The sequence below is a fragment of the Lipophrys pholis genome, assembly GCF_963383615.2.
Source record: "Lipophrys pholis genome assembly, chromosome: 17".
Lineage (NCBI taxonomy): Eukaryota > Metazoa > Chordata > Actinopteri > Blenniiformes > Blenniidae > Lipophrys > Lipophrys pholis.
This window is the reverse complement of record NC_137643.1, coordinates 24,511,698-24,535,333: the sequence shown is the minus strand read 5'-3', so window position 1 is coordinate 24,535,333 and position 23,636 is coordinate 24,511,698. Positions and strand designations below refer to the sequence as shown.

General features: G+C 43.9%; 1 protein-coding gene across 1 annotated transcript in view; it reads right to left on the bottom strand.

Annotated features, from left to right (window-relative positions):
- Positions 1 to 5,847: 5,847 nt before the first annotated feature.
- Positions 5,848 to 23,636, bottom strand: part of lrrc3b (leucine rich repeat containing 3B) — a 38,498-nt gene continuing 20,709 nt past the window's right edge. The window contains exon 2 of the mRNA XM_080485720.1: positions 5,848 to 8,676. Coding sequence (XP_080341846.1) covers positions 7,748 to 8,530 — 783 coding nt within the window. The 5' untranslated portion in view covers positions 8,531 to 8,676 and the 3' untranslated portion in view covers positions 5,848 to 7,747. The remainder of the gene's footprint in view (positions 8,677 to 23,636) is intronic.

Below are 23,636 nucleotides of genomic sequence, written 5' to 3'. Positions count from 1 at the left end.
ACTGAACTGAACCATCTGCAGTAGATGTCCTCGCTAAGCTGCTGTTGTTGAGTCGTTCCTTCAGTAAATTCAATGGGTTTTTTTTTCCTTCAAAAAAATAAAAATCACCCAAATTATTGTAAAATCTCAAAATGTAAAGGCCTCGGAGCCACTTATTAATATTATTCAACTGAAAAAATGGTTTGGGACGTTCATTTGAATGGTAAAATTAACAGAATTAGGGGGTCCATCAGGGATTTCATGGGTACATTTTTTGGGACCGCCTGAATGGAGATGGATATGAAACATCAAAATAATGCAGCAGGGAGGGGATACGTTGACCAGGAAGGCGAATCACACCCTGCAAATAAATCTTTTTACCTTTAAATGAACAGACAGAGAAAATACCAATGTATACTTCTTTATTTTCTGTATGTCATGCCTTTACAACACAACCATGATAGTCAGTCCAAGAATGTTGTGTCAGTCTATCGTTCACACTCGTGTCTCTGTGCTCAGATCTGTGGAAGTGCACAGAACATGAACGTTTACTAGCACAACTCTTTACATCAACATGGTCGAGTCTTTTTTTTTTTTTCCTAACTTGAAAAAAACCAAAACCCTAAATCAACAATCACTAAACAGTGAGAATCCTAAACGAGGAGAGTTCCGAACCAAGAAGAGCCAGAATGAGACTAAGAGATAAGAAAATATAATGGAGAGAGAAGTATTCAGGCACTTAGAAATACTCTCGGGTCCTTGGCTACACTGTGCTTCGTTACATCATACATGCATTTTACAGACGATCCTGATCCTGTCGTGACGAGTATGAGGTCGTTTCTACAACACAACGCTAGGGGGCGTGGCACATTCAAGAACAACCATTTAAAGGGATTTCAAGTATTTCACAAAACACCAATGTTCCTATTTACACGGGATCCTAGTGTTCTCTACCTACTGTATGGAGTCTTTTTGCGTACCCTCTAGATGTGATTTGTACAAATTCTCCGACATACAGAACACAAACTCAAAGACGAGTCACAAGGTCACCAGAATCCAACATGTGGCCAGTAATGTGCAAGTTTTCTTTAGGTCATTATTCGAAGTAGGTGGGTTTCCCCCCCCCCAGTGAGAATCTAATTTCCTGTACCTTTACATATCAATCTTGTCTTTCCATCTGCCTGTCATTGGCATTCTCTGGTCCTGTTGCTAGTGAGCGCCGGCGGCTATGATGGGAAGAAAACCATTTGAGAGAAGACCGCATCAATTTTCTCCTGAGCCACCGCCGGGAGCGTTACTGTACACAGTGTGTTATTAAAGGGAAATGATGCATGCGTTCGCAGCATGACTCGAATGAGGTTGTTTGTGATGATTTGTCAGACGGGATCCTTATATTGAACATGTTCAAAGACCCCCCCCCTTTAGAAGGGCCTGGCGCGATGGGGATTGAAACGAAGGCGAACTGCAACAATCAGCAGTAACGGCACCGACGCCGAGGGAGTTGATAAGCACAACCACACATTTATTCTTCTGCTTGGAACGATGCACAAAGACGGACACTCACTGACAAGAGCTCGCTAAAGACAACAGGTAAAAGCAGCTTTTCACAACTGGAAAATCCAGGATACGACTTGTTCAGTTCTCTTGGAGGAAGGTTCGGTTGTCAAGGAGAGGAAGTCCTCCAAAACCAGAGAAGAAGTAGAAAGGAAGAAGGAGTGAGGAAGAAGAAGAGAGGAAGGAGTGAGGAAGAAGTAGAGAGGAAGGAGAGAGGAAGGCGTGAGGAAGAAGGAGTGAGGAAGAAGAAGAGAGGAAGGAGTGAGGAAGGAGTGAGGAAGGAGTGAGGAAAGAGTGAGGAAGAAGAGAGGAAGAAGTAGAGAAGAAGGAGTGAGGAAGAAGAAGAGAGGAAGGAGTGAGGAAGAAGGAGTGAGGAAGGAGTGAGGAAGAAGAGAGGAAGAAGTAGAGAGGAAGACGCTCATTGAAATCTGGTCTGAAGACTTTATAATGTATTTGCTTTTAGCCTCGAGCTAATTAGCATCATTAGCCCCATTAGCCACCGGTTAATTAGTCAAAGGGGCGGGATTTCTGTTTTGGTTCCGGACCAATCAACGAGCCAGGTTTCTTCTTTGTCATGCTTCTTTTCTTCCTTTCTTCAGTGTTTGTTCCTGGCGATAGCGCCCCCCAAAGGAACAGCTGCGTCCAGACGGTTTGTCTACATACAGTGTGAAAGAAAGCAAACCAAAGGAAGAAGTGAACATTGTCACCTCTCCTCCAATCAAAGCCAGTCCTGGACTATCCAGGTGTGAAAGCACCTGGACTGCTCCTCTTTGGCCAGCCGGTCCAGCTTCAGGCTCCGACAGCAGCCAGCATGCAGGTTCCCCCTGAACAGGTGAGGCTTCCGGTGCAGATGGTGAAGGACCAGCCACACCTTCAAACCCACACCTTGTTTTGGGATTCAGGTGGACCTTGTAAAACCTTGGCTCAGGGTGAACATGCAAACTCTGCCCCGAGAGACCGGAGCTCACACGTTCACACTCTCCCTACGCTGTGATTCTCTGCTTTCCACCGAGCTGGTCTCTGACTGCACCCTGGACGAGTCCCTCCTGGGTTCTGAACATTGGTCTGGATCAATGGACTATCTGTCCCTGGCATCATTCACCTTCCAATCTCAGAGCCGAAGCGGTGCGGAGCGATACATGACTGCTGTCAGGCCGGTTGTGCCCCGGATCACTGCTACATCGATACTCGGAGTGACGGAGCCGCTGAACTGGGCTCTGAGGGTGAAGCTCTGTTCACCATGAAGTTAAACTGACCTGCAGCCTGTCTGCTGCTGAAGAAAACATTCCAGCTCATGGACGTGAATGAAACTGCCAAAAGAGAGCTGGGATAGCGAAAGATCCCGCTTTTCATTTGATTCAACACGAGGAATCTGATTACTTCCAACGGCCGCAGCACTCATACTTGCGTCTCTGAAAGCATAGTGTCAGAATGAGGAAGCTGAGATGGACCGAGCGTTATTCCATAGTGAGCGCTCCCCAGCAGGGAGTCCTCCAGCTGGACAGCAGGGATTCCAAATGAGAGGAGGAAGAAAGAAACGCCCGTCTAATGTGTTCCCAATGTGCTCGACACTCCAACGGCACAAAACCATCCCTACAACCACAACCGGCCATTTCTTAGTGTTTCCTAGCAGAAAGGTGGGGATTCTGACCCAGGGCACTGCAGAGTAGGAGTCCTCCTCAGAACTTTGAGGGCAGCCAGAGTTTGCTGTTGATTGACAGAGTTTCTCATCTTCAACATTTTGGTTTGCATTCTTACGATTTCATTGACTTGAAGTTGCGGTTTGGGAGAGAACGCTGTGACGATCATATCGTACATCTATGAGAAGACATCTTCAGGATTTGTGGAATGACTTGATATTTAAGTTGAGTTATGAAGATGTGGTTTTGTTTTCTATCACCACCAAAGTCTCTGCACAGATCAAACATTTTCATTCACTAATTTTCCCGTCTGTCAAATTAAAAGTGTTGAAGGAGGAGAAGGTGGTTATGTTACTGAATTTCCAAATTCCTAATGAGACGGAACAACCAGTGTCCACCGACGTGAGGAGCAGCGTGGACCAGCTGCTGTCTTCACTGTGAGAAGTGTCCAGAAAACACACTTGATGAACTGGGATGGAAAAAGAGGAGTGAGACACTTTTCCTCCAGGAAGACATTCAAACCCACAATCACATGTCGAACGAGCTGCTGGACATGCGAGCGGCTCATTTCCAAACCAGGAAGAGCGACAAACACAACCCAGGAGTTCAAATCAGGCGGAATATCTGGACACAACTTTCTGCATTTGGTCTCCGTTCACAACCACAAGGGCTTTGAAATGAGCCAATCAAGATGAAGACGTTCAACTACAACACATCTTGTTCTGTGGGCTCACTTTTAAGGTAATTCATCAGTGTCCTGCTCGCCGGCCAAGTGTCTGATGTTCATCTTACACACTGAAGACTCAACCCAGTGAAACAGCCGGCGATGGCCAAGGCTGGGATCATCAGAAGACAACGGTCCCTCTGGACCAGGACCAGGACCAGGACCAGGACCAGGACCAGGACCAGGACCAGGTCCAGGACCAGGTAAAAGCTGCCATTTCCAAGTACTCCACAGTCACACAACCTTTGAACTCCTTTCCTGTTTTGCATCCTAAATCTCTACCCCGCCTGCAAGTCACCATGAAAACTGGGCATGAAGGGCAACTTAGTCTTTTCCATCGAGCCAAAACACAACGAGAGTCGCTGTCCTCACATCAATGGAAACCTCCACGTAAAACCAATCCATTCTAAAAAGGAGACCGAACCCTCCCACAGCTCTCCTGCTCCCCCTTTAACCACGCCAGCAGGGGGGCAGACTCATTTAGTCCGGAGGCCACGAGCAGCACGACTCCATTTCCAGTGGTAAAACAGTGACATCATAACCTTTAAATATAAACTTTAAAGGTTTTCTTTGTCGTGGCGCAGAGGAGACGTGATGAGAATGTTGATACTTTTGCAAAAGCCAAACAATTCCGACTAAAACTGACTAAAACAATCTCAACACAAAGCCCATTGGAATGAAATCCTGGTGCAAGAAACAGTGAAATGTCCAAAACAAAGTGTCTGCTGGAGCTGTTGCATTATGGGGGTTTTTACAAACTCACCCCGACAGCGTGGCTCTGAGCGAGTGGCTGCTAGTTTCTATACCGATAGCTCAGCTCTGGTCTCTGTGGTGTGGGGGGGGGTTGTGTTGTGGTGTGGTGTGTTGTTGTGGTGTGTTGTTGTTGTTGTGGTGTGGTGTGTTGTGTTGGTGTGGTGTGTTGTTGTGGTGTGTTGTTGTGTTGGTGTGGTGTGTTGTTGTGGTGTGGTGTGTTGTTGTGGTGTGTTGGTGTGGTGTGTTGTTGTGGTGTGTTGGTGTGTTGTTGTGGTGTGTTGTGTTGGTGTGGTGTTGTGTTGTTGTGGTGTGTTGTTGTGGTGTGTTGGTGTGTTGTGTGTTGTTGTGGTGTGTTGTGTTGGTGTGGTGTTGTGTTGTTGTGGTGTGTTGGTGTGTTGTTGTGGTGTGTTGGTGTGTTGTGTGTTGTTGTGGTGTGTTGGTGTGGTGTGTTGTTGTGGTGTGGTGTTGTGTTGTTGTGGTGTGTTGTGTGTTGTTGTGGTGTGTTGGTGTGGTGTGTTGTTGTGGTGTGGTGTTGTGTTGTTGTGGTGTGTTGGTGTGTTGTTGTGGTGTGTTGGTGTGTTGTGTGGTGTTGTTGTGGTGTGGTGTTGTGTGTTGTTGTGGTGTGTTGTGTTGGTGTGGTGTGTTGTTGTGGCGTGGTGTTGTGTGTTGTTGTGGTGGTAGTGTTGTTGTGTGTTGTTGTGGTGTGTTGGTGTGGTGTGTTGGTGTGGTGTGTTGTGTTGTTGTTGTGGTGTGTTGGTGTGGTGTTGTTGTGTTGGTGTGTTGTGTTGTTGTTGTGTTGTTGTGTCAGCTACTCTTAAAGGTCTTTTTTTAATCAGTGTTGTCTCTGACGTTTCTACCCTCCCCTTGGTAGTTTGCCCGGATCAGATCCTCTTGCCGGCTGGTTTTGCCCCCCACCTCTTATGTTTGCCCCCCCGGCACTACAGGGGGGCTGATTTGGGGCAAAAGTAATAAAGTAGTGAGAAGAACAGACTAAACTCTTAATCCCCTCTGGACAGCTAAAACCTTGTGAGAAAGCGAGAGCTGGAACGTCGGGTTCTGACCACTTTGATTCTTCTTCTTATTTTAGAAGATAATTAATAGAAGAGAAAGACGTTCTGAAACCAGGAGGGAAACTCTTGAGAGGAGCGTTCTGGTGTAATCCTGCTGCAGTCAACTTGAAGAGGCATGCATCAATGTAAAGGAGTGAATTAGCAACGATTTATTTTGTCATTTCAACAACAATTCTATGTTTCATGATCAATCAGTGGAAAATGGCACCAGTAATTTGACATTCTAGCAAAATACGAGTATTAAAGAATGTAGGTACAATGGATTCCGATCCCAATACTTTTTCTTGGGAGTCCTGAAGAGATGATGTGGACTCCACTCTGGTGTCCAATTAGCCAAAATGTGACATTTAATTTGAAAACTGGGGGAGTGAAGCACATTTGTGAACATTTGAAGGCATTTACGTTTAAAATAGAGGCCATGGGCAGTTTCTCAGGTGTGCTTCAGATTCTAGAGAAAGAATCATGTTTTTCTTTTCTATGTAAAAATCTAATTATTAAAACATCATCGTTGGAAAATCCTCCACAATACATTAGTAGTTCTTGACAAAATACTGCATGCTCTGGGTTGTGCATTTGTAATTGATAGGGCTGCAGGAAATGTTTGGAGTTGATTGCCTTCTCCTAAAATGAACATTTTATGTTTTTAGTAAGATCTCTAATATAATACAGAAATACTTTCAAATAAAAAACCTAGAATTGTCAGTAAAAACACGTTTTAAGAGATTTAAGGGCAGTTTTGAAAAGGCAGTCATGAGCATTCAGCCCAATGAGGAGTTTTTCTGACAGTCCAGCCTCTTCTTCCCGGCTGAGTCCGTCTGGTGTGGCAGCGGCAGTATCCAGCAAAGGAGCCCAGACATCTCTGGTCCCCTTCTTCAAATTAAAAGTACTTTAACTTTTCACGATCGTTCAGTTTGTTCCAAGCCTTGTTTCATCTTTTTAGTTCTTTTTTTTTAATTCACAGCAATGAGGCTCCAGAAATACTAAAAATATCTGTAGTTTGGTTTGATTCAAACACCCATCATCATTTCCAGTTTGCAACACAGATTAATGTCGACAGCGATCCGACTCAGACATCCAATTAGGCCACCGCCGTGAGAACCCAGGGGGACATATTCCTGTCGCACTCCAGTGTGGCGCGTTTGTCCCAACAATCTACAGGTTTCTTCAGAAGAAAACTGTTATTTCTTCATTGTGTTGAGCAGTGCTCTATTATAATAGAGATATTGTTGTCCTCCATCAGCTGGGCTGAGTTGTAGCCTGGTGAGACCATCAGGTGGAAGAAACTTTCAGAATTCCAGTGACGATGCTACATTTGCAATGAATAACGCAAGTCCATTTGATAACTGGCAACGCAATGGAAATAAAAGTATGTATGGAAACAACCCTGGTTCAAATGGTCCAAACACTGCCCTTTAAGAGGATTAAAGGGCAGGCCACCAAATGCACAAGCATAAGATTGATCATGTTATATGAGATGTGTGCACTCTCATCCCAAGCAGTATTACACCCTGTATACATTAAATAATCTCTTTTAGCATGCCATAGATTAAAAAAGGTCTGTAGTAAATGTCAACTAAAGTAAATGTAGATTCTGGGCTTTAAATTTTGATTATATAGGGTGAGTAAAAAGCAAACAATCTGATTCAAGAGTTTAGAAATTTGTATACACTATATATTTCTCTTTGTGAGTTTTGAGATTCTAAAATAAGAGCTTTGTTAAGCCTTAAAAATATTCTTTTCTAATATTCCAAATTTTCATCTGAAAAAATCCAATAACAATGTAATAATTAAACCTGAGATCAAAATTTTCAAAACTGCTTCAGTACTTTATCGTAAAAAAAGACAATGTTTTTGTGGCCATATTTTGTCATCTCTTATCTCATGAACAGACCCTGGCGAGGACAGTGGACAAAAAACATCAAAATACAAAGATTTTGATGCTCACAACACCAAAAGTTTGAGAGAGTAAACACTAGAAACGTGGGTCCTGTTACATCAACATCTTGCCGTTCATTAGTTTCGGACCGTCAGACAACTGTGCTAATGTCGTCAGCCTCGTCGGGTTTCTTGGGTTTGCTGGGGAGAGACTTGAGGTACTCCAGGTGGCGCCTGGCGTCCTCCTGGTTCTGACGCACATAATACACCACGTACGATATGACCATGGCAAACCAGCCGAACATGGTCACCAGCATGGCGTAGTCAGTGGTCCTTTTGGTCAGGTTACAGAGGTCAGTATCCACAGCCAAGAAGGGTCGTCCCTCTTGGTCAAGGAGCTCCGAACTCCGGCAGAGGACACGTGTTGCGGCCTCGTGATTGTGCGCCATTCCACCAATGGCCTGCTGGGGGGCGCAGTCACAATGCCAGGGGTTGTCGTCCACGATGACGCGGGCCTTTAGCCGAGCAAAGGCATCCCTGTGTACGCTAGTGATGCGGTTGTGGGAAAGGTCCAGCACCTGTAGAGTCCCTTCGATGCCACTGAAAGCTCCTTCCCCTAAAGTTTCCACCGCATTGTAAGAGAGGTTGAGCTCCCTCAACAGCCTGAGTCCATGGAAGGCCAGATCCGGCACGGCACCGATCTGGTTGTGGTCCAACCTCAGCAAGACTGTGTCCACCGGGAGGCTGGGGGGAATCTCCTTGAGGCGAGACTGACTGCAGGTGACGTTGAGGCCATGGAGGTGGGGGTCGCGTAAGCAGATGCAGCCCTTTGGACACATGCTGGCCGAGGGGAAGCACAGGGCCATGAGGACAAGGCTCTGGAGGAGCAGGCACATGGGGATGGAGCGCGACAGCCACAAGTCCAGCAGAGTCATTCCGACTGGCTGTCAAAAGCATCCCGCCTGGGATCACTGCTCCACCGACCGTCCTCTACACACATTGCATGGTGGGAACTCGTCCTGGCGATCTGCCCACTGGAGACGATGGAGCGTGGACAGATGTTATCATGCTGTGTTGCCACCTGGAATGAGACAAAACACAACATCAGGGATAAATAGAAGTTGATGGATATCCCAAATGTTCATGTGGTAAATCCTTTAAAAATCCATAACTCCTTGAAGTTGTCTCAAAGCAAACTGAATCAGCTCAACTGGAGTTGGTCGAGTACAGGCGAGCTTAACTTGGCTGAACAGCATGGACTGATTAAACCAGTCGGATACGGGGCAAAACAGGATATATGGCCACGTCCAGCTGACCTGGTTAAGTTGCTCTGAGAGGAGAGAGAGACATACATTCAGACATAGTTGAATTCATCAAATAAAGATACTTTATTGAGTTCATTGAGGAAATAATTTCTCTCCTATTTAAATGCAGTATATAAGTGCTCCTAAGAAAACCCTATTCTTTCTTTAACTTACAAGTCAGAATCTAAAAGATACTCTGATGCTGACTGGGCCAGTGGACAGCCTCTTCACATGCTAATAAAATGTGTAAAAGGCATTGACCTGACAGGGTCCTCACAAACCCCACGATTCCCTCAAATCTGGCTGCATCACGTGATCCTGCCAACAGCAACATGCTGCAGAGGCATCTCCACATTGGCTGAGAGCCAACTGGCAGTGAACCTAGATGTGTGACAAACGCCTCAAACTCAACAAACTGAACATATCGGTCCATCAAAATAGAAAATATCAGGAAAAGTAAAACTGACAACATAAAGTTTTCTAGTACGTAGGAATTTTAACCATCAATATGATGATTTAATCACCAAGTCAACAGCTAATAATTGTGTAAACCTGCAGTGAATCATGAAACCACATTAAGGCAGAACCAACAGCACTGCAGGAATCAGTGTCTGCTGGTTCTAAAGTCATCAGTGACCTGACAGACAAACCACCCGGGACACGATTCCTTTTGTTTAATCCAGAGTGACGTGAGCTTTCTCTACCAATGAGATGTTTTAAATAAACGAGCTCTCCCCCTGGACAACGGCTTCATTACGTTGTTCCCACAATTCACAAGTTTGGCTGAATGAAAGTGAATTCTGGGGAAAGCTCTCTTTTTTAAACGTAGGATTTGGTCACTTAGAAACGCAAACTTAAGCAAGTTCCCAAAAACACTGTAAGGATAAGGAGTTTTCAAACTATGTGAGAATTAATTCTTCAGAATTCCTGAATCCAAAGCAGAAACAAACAGAAACCATGACTGAGATGGACGGTGTTGTAGCGGGGGGGGGGTCAAGTTCAGCTTGGTAGCGGCACCATGTACAGGAGATATAAATCTAAAGTTTACCGAGCTCAAAACGTGGTAATTTTAGTGCCGAGAGTCTAAAGGCCAATTCCAATGACGTCATTTCGTTCGGCCATTAGTTTCAGCTGTACCAAACCGTCCTGGCTGAACGGTGTAGGAGCTGCTCTGCTGAAACTTCTGCTCTGCCGTGTGCTGCTCATGTGTTCCAGCGCTCTGATAACTATCAGTCATATTTTAATCATGTTTAGCTTGTAACGTCGCTACTGTACAGCCCCAAAGCTCGTTGAAATGTTGGAGGGCGGAGTTACGTGATGCCCCTGAACGCATCACTGAGCTCCTGCAGTTAAAACCAGACCAACATGGCGGCTCGGACACAAACTTTCTCTTTTATTACTGAAACAGTTCAGAGAAATGTGTTTCTGAAAACATTGAAGGGAGAAATAAGCTGCAGTTGAAAAGTTAAAATGCTGCTTCACAGACGTGTGGCTGCTGTGAGGGGGCGTGGCCTGCTGTGAGGGGGCGTGGCCTACCAGCTCGACAGCTTCTCCTGTCTCCTGAACTCTCCTGTTTTTTCGGACGTCACTGCCCGACTTTCTTCTTGTTCTTTTGGCTTCAAAAATGGAGTATGAAGGGGCCTTTAGGCTACGTTCACACCTGGATAGTCCAGGACTGGCTTTGATTGGAGGAGAGGTGACAATGTTCACTTCTTCCTTTGGTTTGCTTTCTTTCACACTGTATTATCGAGAGCAGATAAACCGCCTGGACGCAGCTGTTCCTTTGGGGGGCGCTATCGCCAGGAACAAACACTGAAGAAAGGAAGAAAGGCATGACAAAGAAGAAACCTGGCTCGTTGATTGGTCCGGACCCAAAACAGAAATCCCGCCCCTTTGACTAATTAACCGGTGGCTAATGGGTAGTCGATAAACAGTTTTCAGACCATAAATCAATGAACACCTTGCTCTACTTCAGGGGTCTGCAACAGGTAACACTTATTCAGCCCTAAATAAGTAGCTTGCCAACCAAATTGAAAATGTAAAACAATAATAAAAGAAAAAGAAACAAAATACAAAGAACTGAGTGAACTCTATCAGGTTATTATGCAATGACTCTTCTTACTGATACTTTATACAAGGATCACAAAAATGGCCCTGAAATTCTGTCGGCTATATCAGAGGAGCAGTTAGGCACAAGTCAATGGCGAGGAGAGTTTCTGCGTTCTCAGAGGACGCAAAGGGACAGTTGGATCAGGACATAGGACCTGCTGATGGTTTTCAATTCAGTGTGATGAATCAACGGACTGAAGCAACGCTGCTGAGTTGGCAGAATTCATAAGAATGGTGTTTGAATAGGAATTCCTCACATTGCTACCTTTGAAAACAACAACCAGAGGCCTGGATATCTATAACGCAGTGAAGAACTGCTTTAGCGACAAAAATGTGTCATTAGAAGAATTGGTGTCAATAACAGCTGCTGGCTGTCCAGCGATGGCAGCGAGGATGATGGCTTCATAGCAAACTACACAGCAGATCCTAAATTTCTGAATTATCATTGTATTCTCCACCAACAGGCCATTTGTGCCAAGGTCATGAGGTTTGACCATAACATGACACCTGTCATAAAGATTAGAAATCCTATTTGAGCAAAGGCCAAACAACATCGACGTTTCAAGTGTTTTTGGGACGAACCATCATCAGAACATGGGGATCTTTTGCTGCAGACATAGATCAGATGGCTGAGCAGAGGAAAAATCCTGCCTCGGTTTTTAACACTTCTGTCTGAAGTCAAAGCTTTCATGGAAGCAAGAGATGAGGACACAGCTCTACTGTCTGACACTGTATGGCTACTGGACCTGGCATTTCTCACAGAAGTCACAGAGAAATTAAATGACCTGAACTGCGAATTGCAAGGTAAGAGGAAAACAATCAGTGATATGATCTGTGCTGTCAAAGCTTTCAAGGCAAAGCTGGTCCTGGTACTCCAACAAGTGAAGACAAGGAGCAAGGCAGCACTTCTCTGTGTACAAAATGCTGGAAGAAACTCTGGGGCCATGGACATCCTGAAATACACAGACCTCTGGACCAGGCTGGGTCAGGAGTTTGAGGACAGATTCACAGACTTTGTGAGCCTGGAGCCCTGTGTCACATTGAATTCAAACCCCTTCATGTTCCAGGGGGGTGGAACAGGAAGCAACCAGGAAACAGACTGAACTTACAAACCAAGGATTTTATTTGAACTGAAATAATAACTAGTCTCTCCTCCAAGAGCAGTAGAGTTGGAGAGCGGTGACGAGCAGTCTGCAAAATGATATCCAGCTGAAGTCACAAGGCTGCGGAAGATTTCTGGAAACTTGTGGATGGAAAGAAGTTCCCCAACATCTGCACAGGAGCCATGAAACGTGCTCCTCTGTTTGGCTCGACATATCTTTGTGAATCTGCCTTTTCTGACTTGAACTTTATCCAGTCAAAGTTCCCAACTGGTCTCATGAGAGTGAACCTCTCAGGATACACACCAAGTTCTAAAGCCCTGGTGTCAAACATCTCATTAAAAGGAAGTAAATAATGCTAAATATTTACCCGGCAACCAAAAAGAATTAAGGTGACGAGGAGTAGCTCGCCACTTGTTTTATTATTTGAAAGTAGCTCGTTCCCGTGGGCTCACCACCCGCAGGGAAGGTTCTTAATCGGTGTGTAGCAGTGGAGTCTGCCACCGCCGGGTTCCCCCACAGAGACACGGAGTCAGAGCTTCCCCAAACCATAGTTCCTTTTTATTAAAGGAACTCAAAACGTCACCCAAACGATCACCACACACACACACACACACACACACACACACACACACACACACACACACACACACACACACACACACACACACACACACACACACACACACACACACACACACACACACACACACACACACACACACACACACACACACACACACACACACACACACACACACACACACACACACACACACACACACACACACACACACACACACACACACACACACACACACACACACACAGTGCGTCTCCTCCTGTCACCCCGAGTGTCTGGCGGCTCCTTTATGGGCAGAGAGGTGAGGCAGAGCACCTGATTCCCATCAGGGGTTAATCACCTCTCTGCCACATGGTGCAATGTGATCTGGGTGACGGTGTTCAGACTGCCACCCCACCACCCGCAAACGGATAAGACGGATGGCTGAAAGGATGGATGGATGGATGGAAAGTAGCTCTCATCTTAAAAAAGGCTGGAGACCCTCAACTATTCTTCCTCACTACTTCTTCCTCTCCTCTTCCTCTCTACTTTCTCAATAATTTTTACTCTCTACTTCTTCCTCAATACTTCTTCCTGTCTTCTTCAACACTTTTTTCTCACTACTCCACATTTGCCCCCAAGATATTTTACAACTTTTTCTTTCTGCTTCTTCAGCTCATAGCTTTCTTTGACTGCTACCCACAATCAGTGGTGTAAAGGAATAGAGGAAAAATACTTCCTTACAGTACTACAATTTTAGGAAGTATCTGTACTTTACTTGAATGATTACATATAATACAACTTTCACTTTTACTTTGTTACATTCAGAAGAAAATATATATACTTTTTACTCAGTGACATTAATGCTGGACACCATCGTTACGTGGCTCAGTCGTGGAGTCGGTCGTCCAATAATTGGGGGGTTGGCGGTTCGAATCCCACTCTATCAAAAAGTCATTGTCGTTGTGCAAGGCACTTTACCCACATTGCCTCGTATGAATGGGTGCATGAATGTTGGTGGTGGTGGTCGGAGGGGTCGTTGGCATGCCCCAGGGCAGCTGTGGCTACAGCGTAGCTTACGTTGGCGTTTATTGGGAACATGTGAGCGCAGGTTAAAACATTCTGTAAAATACGGTAATTACATGTACCTTTGTCCATTTGTTGACACGGAAGTAGTTGTGCTAACTGCACATGCGCGAATATCTAGATTTGCTGTGGCGTACTGAAAGATGTGTTGAGAATAAAATGGCCGGTGGAGGGGCCTGGCGCATATCCAGAGTCGACGACCCTCAACCTGCCTTCCATCCGCGGGCTGACACCACCCTGTGACCCCACGAGAATAAGAAAAAAAAAATTGACTGTTTCTGCATTTTTGCATATATCATAATATATCTTGGAGTGAGGTTTGTTCTTTCTACGAGAAAAGGGGGTGCGCTTCTATTTGGCGGTGCACTTCTATTGGGAACTATACGGTAAGTGAAACACAGTAAAAAACCAGGCCTCCCAGTTACCGTTCGGAGTTATAACTTGGGAGGAAAGTAATGAGAACTACTTTTTGCAGCGCTGCGCTCTACCTCCTGTCCTCTCGCTCCGCCTGCTGGAAAGTCCTCTGACCGTCCCTGAAGGATTCCCACTGTCCGTGTATCGACCTCAGTTTACTTGCAATTGAACCAAGACCGGCGTTTTCAAGTGGTCCAGAGTTCACTTGTTAGATCCGGATCAGAGTCCGGGGAGTTTCACACCGAACCAAACTTAGTGGACTCCATGGTTTTAGGCAGCGAGTCGTCCAGCCGTCATTTGGACGGTAAATTTTCAGAAAAGACGGCCGAAAAACTAGTGGATGTGTTGCTCAAAGCCTTTAAAATATGTCTATCATGTCCATCACTATTTGTCACGGTCTGCTTTTGCCTAAATTCATATTTTTTGGACAAAATATAGCAAATTATTGGCTCGTGTACATGACGCACAACTGACTTCCGGTTTGTATTATGCCCAGTAACGAGCAACGTGATTGGTCAATTGATACCACGTGGTCTAAACCTTTTGAAAGGTGGCCTCTGATTGGTTCTTGTTTTTTTCTTCAAATTTGTATTTTGAAATATTGAGAAGAACAGATACATTGAACGTACTTGTGGGACACAGAACCAGTCTGCAGCCAATTCACACACTTTAATGATAAACAACTTTAGATGCAGTGATCATGGTTGCAGGATGCTGCCTGTAAAATGTGCTTATCTCAGTGTTTGTAGGAGACAAAGCCTGTGAAACAGGAACTTGAGTGGGGAGATCGAAACCTAGACTACAATCTGAGGAAACCCGTCACAACTGGTTCCTCTTGATGACCTCGCTCAAGTAACCCCTTGACCCCAGGCTGGCTTCGTGACATCCTGCAACCACAGGTAACCCTGCGGTGACTCCGTGACTCACCATTTGGACCGTCCTGCCTGCGAGCAGATGAATGCATACATACACATTTTGCATAGGCAGACACGTCTTTCTTCCTGTGAACTGCGCTCGGTTTAGAGTAGGAATCAGGACCCAGAATTCTGTAAATTGTGATTAGTGCTTGCTTACAGCACTTCAATATAGTCTGAAGATTAATTTTTAAGAAACCTGACTCATGTGTCTTTCTTTAGTTAGACTGGCAACAAAAGGACTTGTGGTGCGAATTAAAAAGCACCCAAAAATTGGCGTCACGAACAGGATGTCAGTTGAAGGACTGAGTCAGAGGGACGTTCTGTGCAACTGAATTCCACCCCAGCCGGCTGAAAGACGAAAGGTGAGACATTACCTGTTCCTATAAGACAAAAATATCAGATTTGGATGTGAATTCAAATTAAGGGTGGAATGAGTTCGTGGAAGTCCTTAATTAAGTGTTTTGTGTGCGTTAAGGAAGAAATATCAATGTGAGATAAATAGTTTTGCGAATAATTTCCTGATTGCGACTGAGGAGCCTATTGGCGGCCCAGTGGTCAGAAGACTAGCCCAAATAGAGGTCTCAGGGAGACCCGGGCTTAGTATATCTATTAAAACTGTTGTGTTAAAACTGTTGTGTTAAAACTGTTGCGTTGAAATAATTTTGTTAAAACTGTTGTCTTAAAACTGTTGTGTTGAAATAATTGTGGCGTGTTGAGAAAGGATTTTTGGAAGTTTATTGAAGGATTGTGTTACGTGATAAAAGTGGGTCAGCGATAGACCGCTGAAGATGGAAGGTGGATTTGAACGGGAAATTGAGGAGTATCATTTGGATATATACGGTGATGGTAATGAGGATGTTGAACCGGTTGGAGTGCAATTGTTGAGAATATGGCCATTTTACAGGAGTGCAGTAATTGGCACGGACAGAGAGAAAGAGAAGAGTTTGACAGTGGCAAAAGATTTAATTGGCAGACTGCAGAAAAAAGGAAAATTTCCAAATGATAAATTTCGGATGGATGTTGTTGTCGCATTAAAACAATTGATTGCTTTTTCAAACGTGCGAATAAAAGATTTGGACCAAGACATTGAGAAAGGACGACTGTTGACTAAAGACCCCTGCATCCTCCCTTTTGAACCCATAAGAACAAGAAGAAAATTTGGCAGTGACGTCACCCAGCTGCCGAAACAAAAAGCTTTTTCGGCAGGACTGTTCATACTCCCATAAGAAGCTGCCGAACTCGCAGGCCACGCCCCCTCGCAGCAGGCACAAGTCTGTGAAGCGGCGTTTAAACTTTTCAACAGCACAGTTTATTTCTGGCCTCCAGTGCTTTCAGAAATACATTTCTCTGAACTTTTTCAGTTATAAAAAAGTTTTTGTCAGTTTTAACTGCAGGAGCTGACAGCTGTTCGTGATGCGTTCAGGTGCATCACGTCAGCCTACACTCCGACATTTTAACGAGCTGTGGCGCTCGTACAGTAGCGCTGTTACAAGCTAAATATGATTAAAATATTATCAATAGTCATGAGCGAACTAGAACACGCATGCGCAGCACACGGCAGTGCAGAAGTTTCGGCAGTGCAGAAGTTTCGGCAGTGCGGCTCCTACAGAGTTCAGCAGGATGGTTGGTACAGCCGAAACAAATTTGTTCGGCCAGAAGGAGCTGGCCGAAGGAAATGACGTCATTTTGTTCAACAGGACCCCGCACTGCCGAACTTTATTCTTGTTCTTATGGAGTATGAACAGGCCTTCAGAGAAAAGCACGAAAGCAGAAGGAAGTGTTGGAAGTCGGACTGGGCTTCTGTCTGCGGTTAGCGCAGGCTGCAACGATGCAGACAAAAGTTATTACTGACAGAAAAAATGACTCGACTAAGAACAAAGCCGACAGGACTAAAAAAAACATTCAAGGGTCCCCAATGGTCTGAGCTGGAGCACGAAACGCCTCCACCCTACTCTTCCACTAATCCGTTCTTCCAAGCCCCGGTGTTACAGATTTCAGGTAAAATGGACATAGACGGAAGTTTCATGATCAAAGAGGAAGAGCCTGGGCTTCCACTTCAACGCCCAGGCAGTGCGCAGTTGATGGAGACACAGCCAGGTAACACTCTTTACCCGACAATACCTCCTGACACCAAGCATCTACCCCAAGGTAAGGCTGTACACACATATGAGGATGAATGGAAGGTTAGAGAAGTAAGGGCTAGAGTGGAACGGGCTGATAGCAGTTGTAACAGTGCTCAGAGAGGAGGACAGTGCCAGCCAGCATTATCAGAAGTGTTAAGAGACATACATCTGGAGCAGGATCAGACAAGAGATAAGCAGCAGAAGTTGTCAGAAAAAATTTAGAGAACCAACTTTCTTCCCGTGAACTGCTCGCTGTTCACCTCGCTCGGTTTAGAGTAGGAACCAGGACCCAGAATTCTGTAAATTGTGATTATTGCTTGCTTACTGCACTTCAATATAGTCTGAAGATTAATTTTTAAGAAACCTGACTCATGTGTCTTTCTTTAGTTAGACTGGCAACAAAAGGACTTGTGGTGCGAATTGAAAGCACCCAAAAGGAGCCACACCTAAGTGGCTCTTTTCCTTCCTTCCATCCATCCTGAGCACCGTCACCCAGATCACATTGTACCCATTAAGAACCTTCCTGCAGGTGGAGAGCCCACGGGAAGGTGGCGCCCGGCGTGGGACATGAACCCTCTACCTTGAGACTGAGAGTCTCGTGCTCTACCAACTGAGCTCGCCGGGGGCCGGCTCTTTTCCTCCTTTCAGAATTACGGAGATTGTGGCTTGTTTCCATGATGGTGGGGTTTTCCCGAATTCTAATGCCAGATTTAAGATTTTTAATAGAAACGGTGAGAACTCATTTCTTAACTTTTTATACCATTCGGTGGGAAAGCCGTCTGGGCCAGGAGATTTGTTTGCCTTTAGCTTTGATATTGCCGATAACAAATCTCTTTCGTTTCCGCCATAAGGATTTTATTTAGATTTTCAGACAAAGAAGGTACATTAAGAGATTTCAAAAAATTATTAAGCTGTTGTTCATTATGTAAATATGGTTGTGTGTATAACTGTTTATAACAATATGTTGAATTTAATGCTGCTTATTATACACACAAATTTTAGAAATTGGATCTTTTATTTTATATATAGTATTATCTGCTTGTTGTTTTTGTAATTCACTTGCAAGTAATTTAGCAAATTTGGGACCTGATTCATAATATCTTTGTTTTGTGTAAATCACCAACTTCGGTATTTCGAGCTGATACATTGCGTTTATCCTACTTCTTAAAATTTTAAATTTCATGTTAAGCTCAGGATTCAAATCTTTCTTGTGTTTTGTCTCAATCTCTTTTAATTCTTTATTTAATTCCTGTAATTAAGATTGCCTGGCTTTCTTTTTGTGCGAACAAAATATAATATATATAATTTTACCTCCCATACATGCTTTTAATTCATCCCAAACAATTTGTGGACTGACTTCTCCATTTAAGTTTTATTTAAGAAAAATTGTAATGTCTGCTTTAATTAATTTGGTAAAGTGCAACTCATTTAACACGCTTGTGTTCAATTTCCAGAGAGTATTCTTTGGTTAATTATTAATTTCTAGTGTTAAAAAGATATAGGCATGGTCTGACAGGTCAATATTTCTGATATCAGCGTTTTGTATTCGGTGGCGATCTCTTTTGAAAATAAAGAAATAATCAATCCTGGATTACACTGAATGCGAATGTGAATAATGAGTATAATCTCGGCTTGTTGGGTAGAGGTTCTTCCAAATATCTATAATACCCAGGTCTGACATTAGTATTTTAATTTTCTTTTGTAAAGAGTTTCGAGAGTAGCATTTTGACGAGTCAAACTTGGAATTAAGTCTAATGCGCCAGTCTCCCCCTCGGATAACAATACCAGTTGCTTGTGCCATAAACTCAAAAACTTTTCTATAAAATGCAAAGTCGCTGCCAGGGGAGACATGTACACTTAGCAAAGTAATAATGACACCAGGTTTCATGAAGCATCTAATGAGCATCACTTCTGAAACCGTCTTCAGCTTTGGTCTGGATTAGAGGCACAGCATAACGGTCAACAAAACTCGATTATCTTTTATTAAAGCAGAACTGATATTACCAAATTACCTGAAGAGATTTCAAAAGGTAACCAAGTGGGATTCCCACCGATATCTATGAATTTGCTAAAAAAAAAAAAAAGTTGTGTCATAGAGCGTCTGAAAAAAGAATTGCTCATGCTGTCACTATGAGTCCAACACTTTCATGCATCGCTTTTGTACCTGTACACTCCGAGGAGAAAAGACCCTAATTTACAACTAAAAGCTTTTCTAAAAACAGTTTTTTCCCCAAAGCCATAACCACTGTGAACTCTCGTATGCACTGACTTTACAGATTACCCCATAATGTGCAATATAATTTTTATAGTTTTCTTTATTTATTTCCTGTAAATACACTGTGTACTGTTCACAGGTCTGGACCGTGCACCTTACCCCCTACAACCCCCACCCTCCTTCTCGCACTATATTCTGCTCTTTTTAACTGCTGCACTGTCACTGGAGTTGTTTTTAATCTCACTGTACCTAGTACAAGTGACAATAAAATGCATTCTATTCTATTCTAGTGACACTGTTTAATTTAGTAGATATAGGATTGGACGATCCTGCTGTTAATCACATTATTTATGACCATGTGGGATAGGTGATACCAACAATGTGATGACACATCGTCTGAAGTGGCCATAAATCCCTCCTGAGGACCTGGCTTCTATCATGACCTCCAGCCTGGCCTGCTGTCAATTAGGGCTGAAGTGAACTTTGTCAGCTCTGGTACAATTTGCAAATAAAAAAGCCTATTTATCATGTCAATGCAATACAAGCTGGGCAGATTAACTTTTCTAGGACTTTTAGTTTTAGGTGTAGTCAGATGTCTTGTCTTAAACTTCTCCTGTTCTCCTCCTCCTCCTGGTCTGGTCGGTCCAGAAACCTTCAGTATTCTAAGTTTCTAGCTCCTCCTTGATTTCCCTCATTTGAATATTGGATCATAGGAGCTACATTCAGAATCTGCTGTGTCTGTGTGAGCTGGACTGGCTCCGCCCACACATGCCCATCTTGGGAAGAGGCGGAAGTACTTCCTCTCGTGGTGCCATGTGCCAGAGCAGAGCTGCCTAATTGTGGGAGGAGTCAAAGGGAGGGCCTACCTTGATTGGGATTGGCTAAACCCCGGATGACACTATATAGGGTTTGATTTCTGATTGGCTGCTTGGAGCAACACACTTTTTAAAACCTGAAACAAGCCAGGGAGAGAGAGGACAGACTGTCTTCACTTCTGGGGCGTCAGTCCAGGTATGGGGACGATTAGTACTGCTGGAGAACCTTTAGGAAGGGAATTTTGCATAATGTGAGTCCTATAGGGTGGCTTGGCACTACATTAGCCAAGAGTTAGTCAATAATCCAACGTCCTCTTGTACAGTATGGATTCAGTGATCAGGAACATTTTGTTCTTATAAATGAAATGTGTATCATGGCTACTCTAATTTCTTTGCCACCTCCTCTTCCTAATGCTGTCAAATTCACATTGATCTCATGGTAGCAACCATATGTGCAGCGACCTGAACCTCTCCAGTCACTCGGTTCTGCTCCTCGTCCTTTACGTTTCAACAGAATGTGTCAGTTTGCTTTTCAACAGTTCATATGTCTTCCTCCCTCCCATCACCGTCTCAGCGTCAGTCAGTCAGTTCCTCATTACCTGCAGCAGTCTGCCTCTCACATCTAGATTTTAAACCCCAGTTATTCTCTGTGATTCTCACTATTACCAGAGTCTGATCGCCAAACTAATTCTCTCATGCTTGATTCAGTAAATCCAACTTCTTTTCTTCATGTAATTCTTATTGAAACACTGCATCCTGCCCACATAAACAGCAGATTCTCAACTTGCGCCCACTCTGCTGGCAGGGGATTCGCCAAAATCTTATTAGTTGCTCAAGTTCAGTACATCGTCGTTTCCAGTTTGCAGGAATCTTTCCTCTTAGTACAGCTGAGGTGGGATAGTCTATATACAACATGCAGCCGCAACAACTAACAAATAAAAGCCGCTTTATTAGGTCATTTGGAGCGTTTTTCCTTCAGGACTACCTTAAATCCTACCTTTCTTTTCTGGCTCAACATATCCAACAACTTTACCGGTTCTGTGTTTATTTGACTGGGAACGTTCGGACTGGATAACACAACTCTGTTTTTAACCAACATCAAATCATTTCAACTTGCAGGTTCGAAGCCCTGAGACGACTGGAAGGCAGACGGCTGCTCCTGGGTACTATTGTGGATGAGCGACGGCAATCCCAACGGTTGTGTGTCAAGTTACAACTAAAATGCAACTGTAAAACGTGCAGTAATTTGCACAGTCAAACATAGAATGGCAAAGAATATTTTATGGCCAAAAAGTTTGTGTCATAGTGAATAAACATTAAAGAAACCGAAATTAAGCTTCATGTTTTAAAGAGTTTTACCCCTAAAGCTCTTTTTACATGAATGAAAACTTGTTTGAGTCGATTTATAAGTGTCCAAATAACTAGTCTGGGGCAAGTACATAAAAAAATGTATTAACATTGTGACAGAATGTTATTGGATTTGAGATGCCACAAGCAGCCCACCACACAGTCAAAACAGACCTTCATAGTGACCTGACAAAGTGTGAAAGCTCCAGACTTTAAATGTTAACAGTTTCGACGAAAAGTTGAACTGTTTTTGCTCATTTCTGCCCCGAGGGCTGCACAGACACAGAGAGGAGACAGGATTTGAGATAAGAATTGCATTAAACAAGAATTTTTTTTTTTAATTGTTCTTGTACTTCTTGTCATTATTTAAGTCTTCATGCCATCTTTTCACTGCCGCCACATTGAGATCCAACCGTTCTGGACCTTGGTCCAAAAATGGCAAGGTCCAGAACTCCTATTAAATACTTTCAATACACTGGCAAACTCATTTTATGGACAATATTATCAGACACAGGCTGGTCAGAGTGACAGCAGCATAGCCTGCACTGTTCCCATTCAGAACAAAGACTGCACTGAGAGCTTCATCACTTCTTCTTCTTTTCAAGGGGAAACGATGTATTGATGTGCACAGAAAGTCAAACATTAACTGGAGTTCAACAGGCTTCAATGAAATCAAACAAAGACCTTCAGTTTCACCCGTATAGGGAACTGGATGTGGAAGCTGTTTAAAGGTGTCGGGATAACAAGACGCACAGCGCCTCCAACAATGCTTCTCTCTGCCTCAGGTTCTGAGTGGCGGCACTTTCGAGGCGCCTCCCTTTTCTCCGCAGGCCCAGAGGAAGAAGCAATAATGGCTCCCAGCAGCCGATGAGGAAGAGGAGAAGTGAGGGATCATGTATTTTCCACAGAGGCAGCCTCGCGGTCTCACGTCAAGCTGTTTATGCAGCTGCTGCTCGGCCGCCAGAGACCAGACCTGTTGTGTGGAAACTGGTTTATCTGAATCTATTAGACCGACACAATGCTTACAGGAGGCCTGATCGCTCCACACAGGTACTCATTACTACGGTTCATTAAAGCAACCTCATAAATAACCTCACCGCCGCAGGTTTGGCCGTCAGGGAGAGTCGGAACAAAGCAGAACCACGATAAAGTTCCAGGGACGACGAGTAGAAATGATCTCAGCTGAAAGTTCTGAGGGTGTTGGGGGTCAAAGGCCGACTTCATAATGAAGGTTTTCTGGCAATTTCAAACCGTTCGAGCCAAAGTTTGTACAAGAGCAAGATGATAAGAGGACCTGGAAGAAATCTTACATATTTCATGAAAATCTACTTAAGTCTCTCTGAAAGCTGCTGAACAGATTATGAAGGTCAAAATTAGGGCTGAGCAAAAAAATTGATTTCATCGATTTATCGAATTTGTAGCTAAAATCGATTTTCATTGTGCAAATTGGAGGGATCGGGGGAGCAGCCTGAACACAGGCAGTAGTTTTGCTGCTGAAGCCAATTTAAGTAGCAGCAGCTCTATTTCACTACAGTTTAAGGCCTCTGGATGTCATTTGGACGGTCAAGCTTCGAAAAAGATGGACGAAAAAATTGTGCCCACTTTGCTGAAAGCCGTCTAACTTATGTGTTCAGTAGAACCTTGGACCAGGGACCCGGTAAGAGCAGACAAATAGTCGAACACGGGGGTTTTAACTGTTAACGCACCTTAATTAAGGACAGCCTCCAGCAGGGGGCGCTGCTGTGAAGTTTACTCCAGTCAAACATGAAGCTCGTGGACCAAAACCGTCCGCATCAAGCTCCAATCAGCCCCACAAGCAAGTGGGATATATATATATATGTATATATAGATATGTATATATATGTATATAGGATTTTTAGGACTATTTTTTTACATTTCACTGTATTTTACAGCAGATCGTTTCATTTGAATTGACTTTATGTTGAGGTTGTTGTCATTTTTAGTACTAATTGTTTGAAATATTGTTATTATAGCAATATTTTACCAGTCCAGCCACTCAAGATGAAACTGGACTGTATGTGGCTTCTG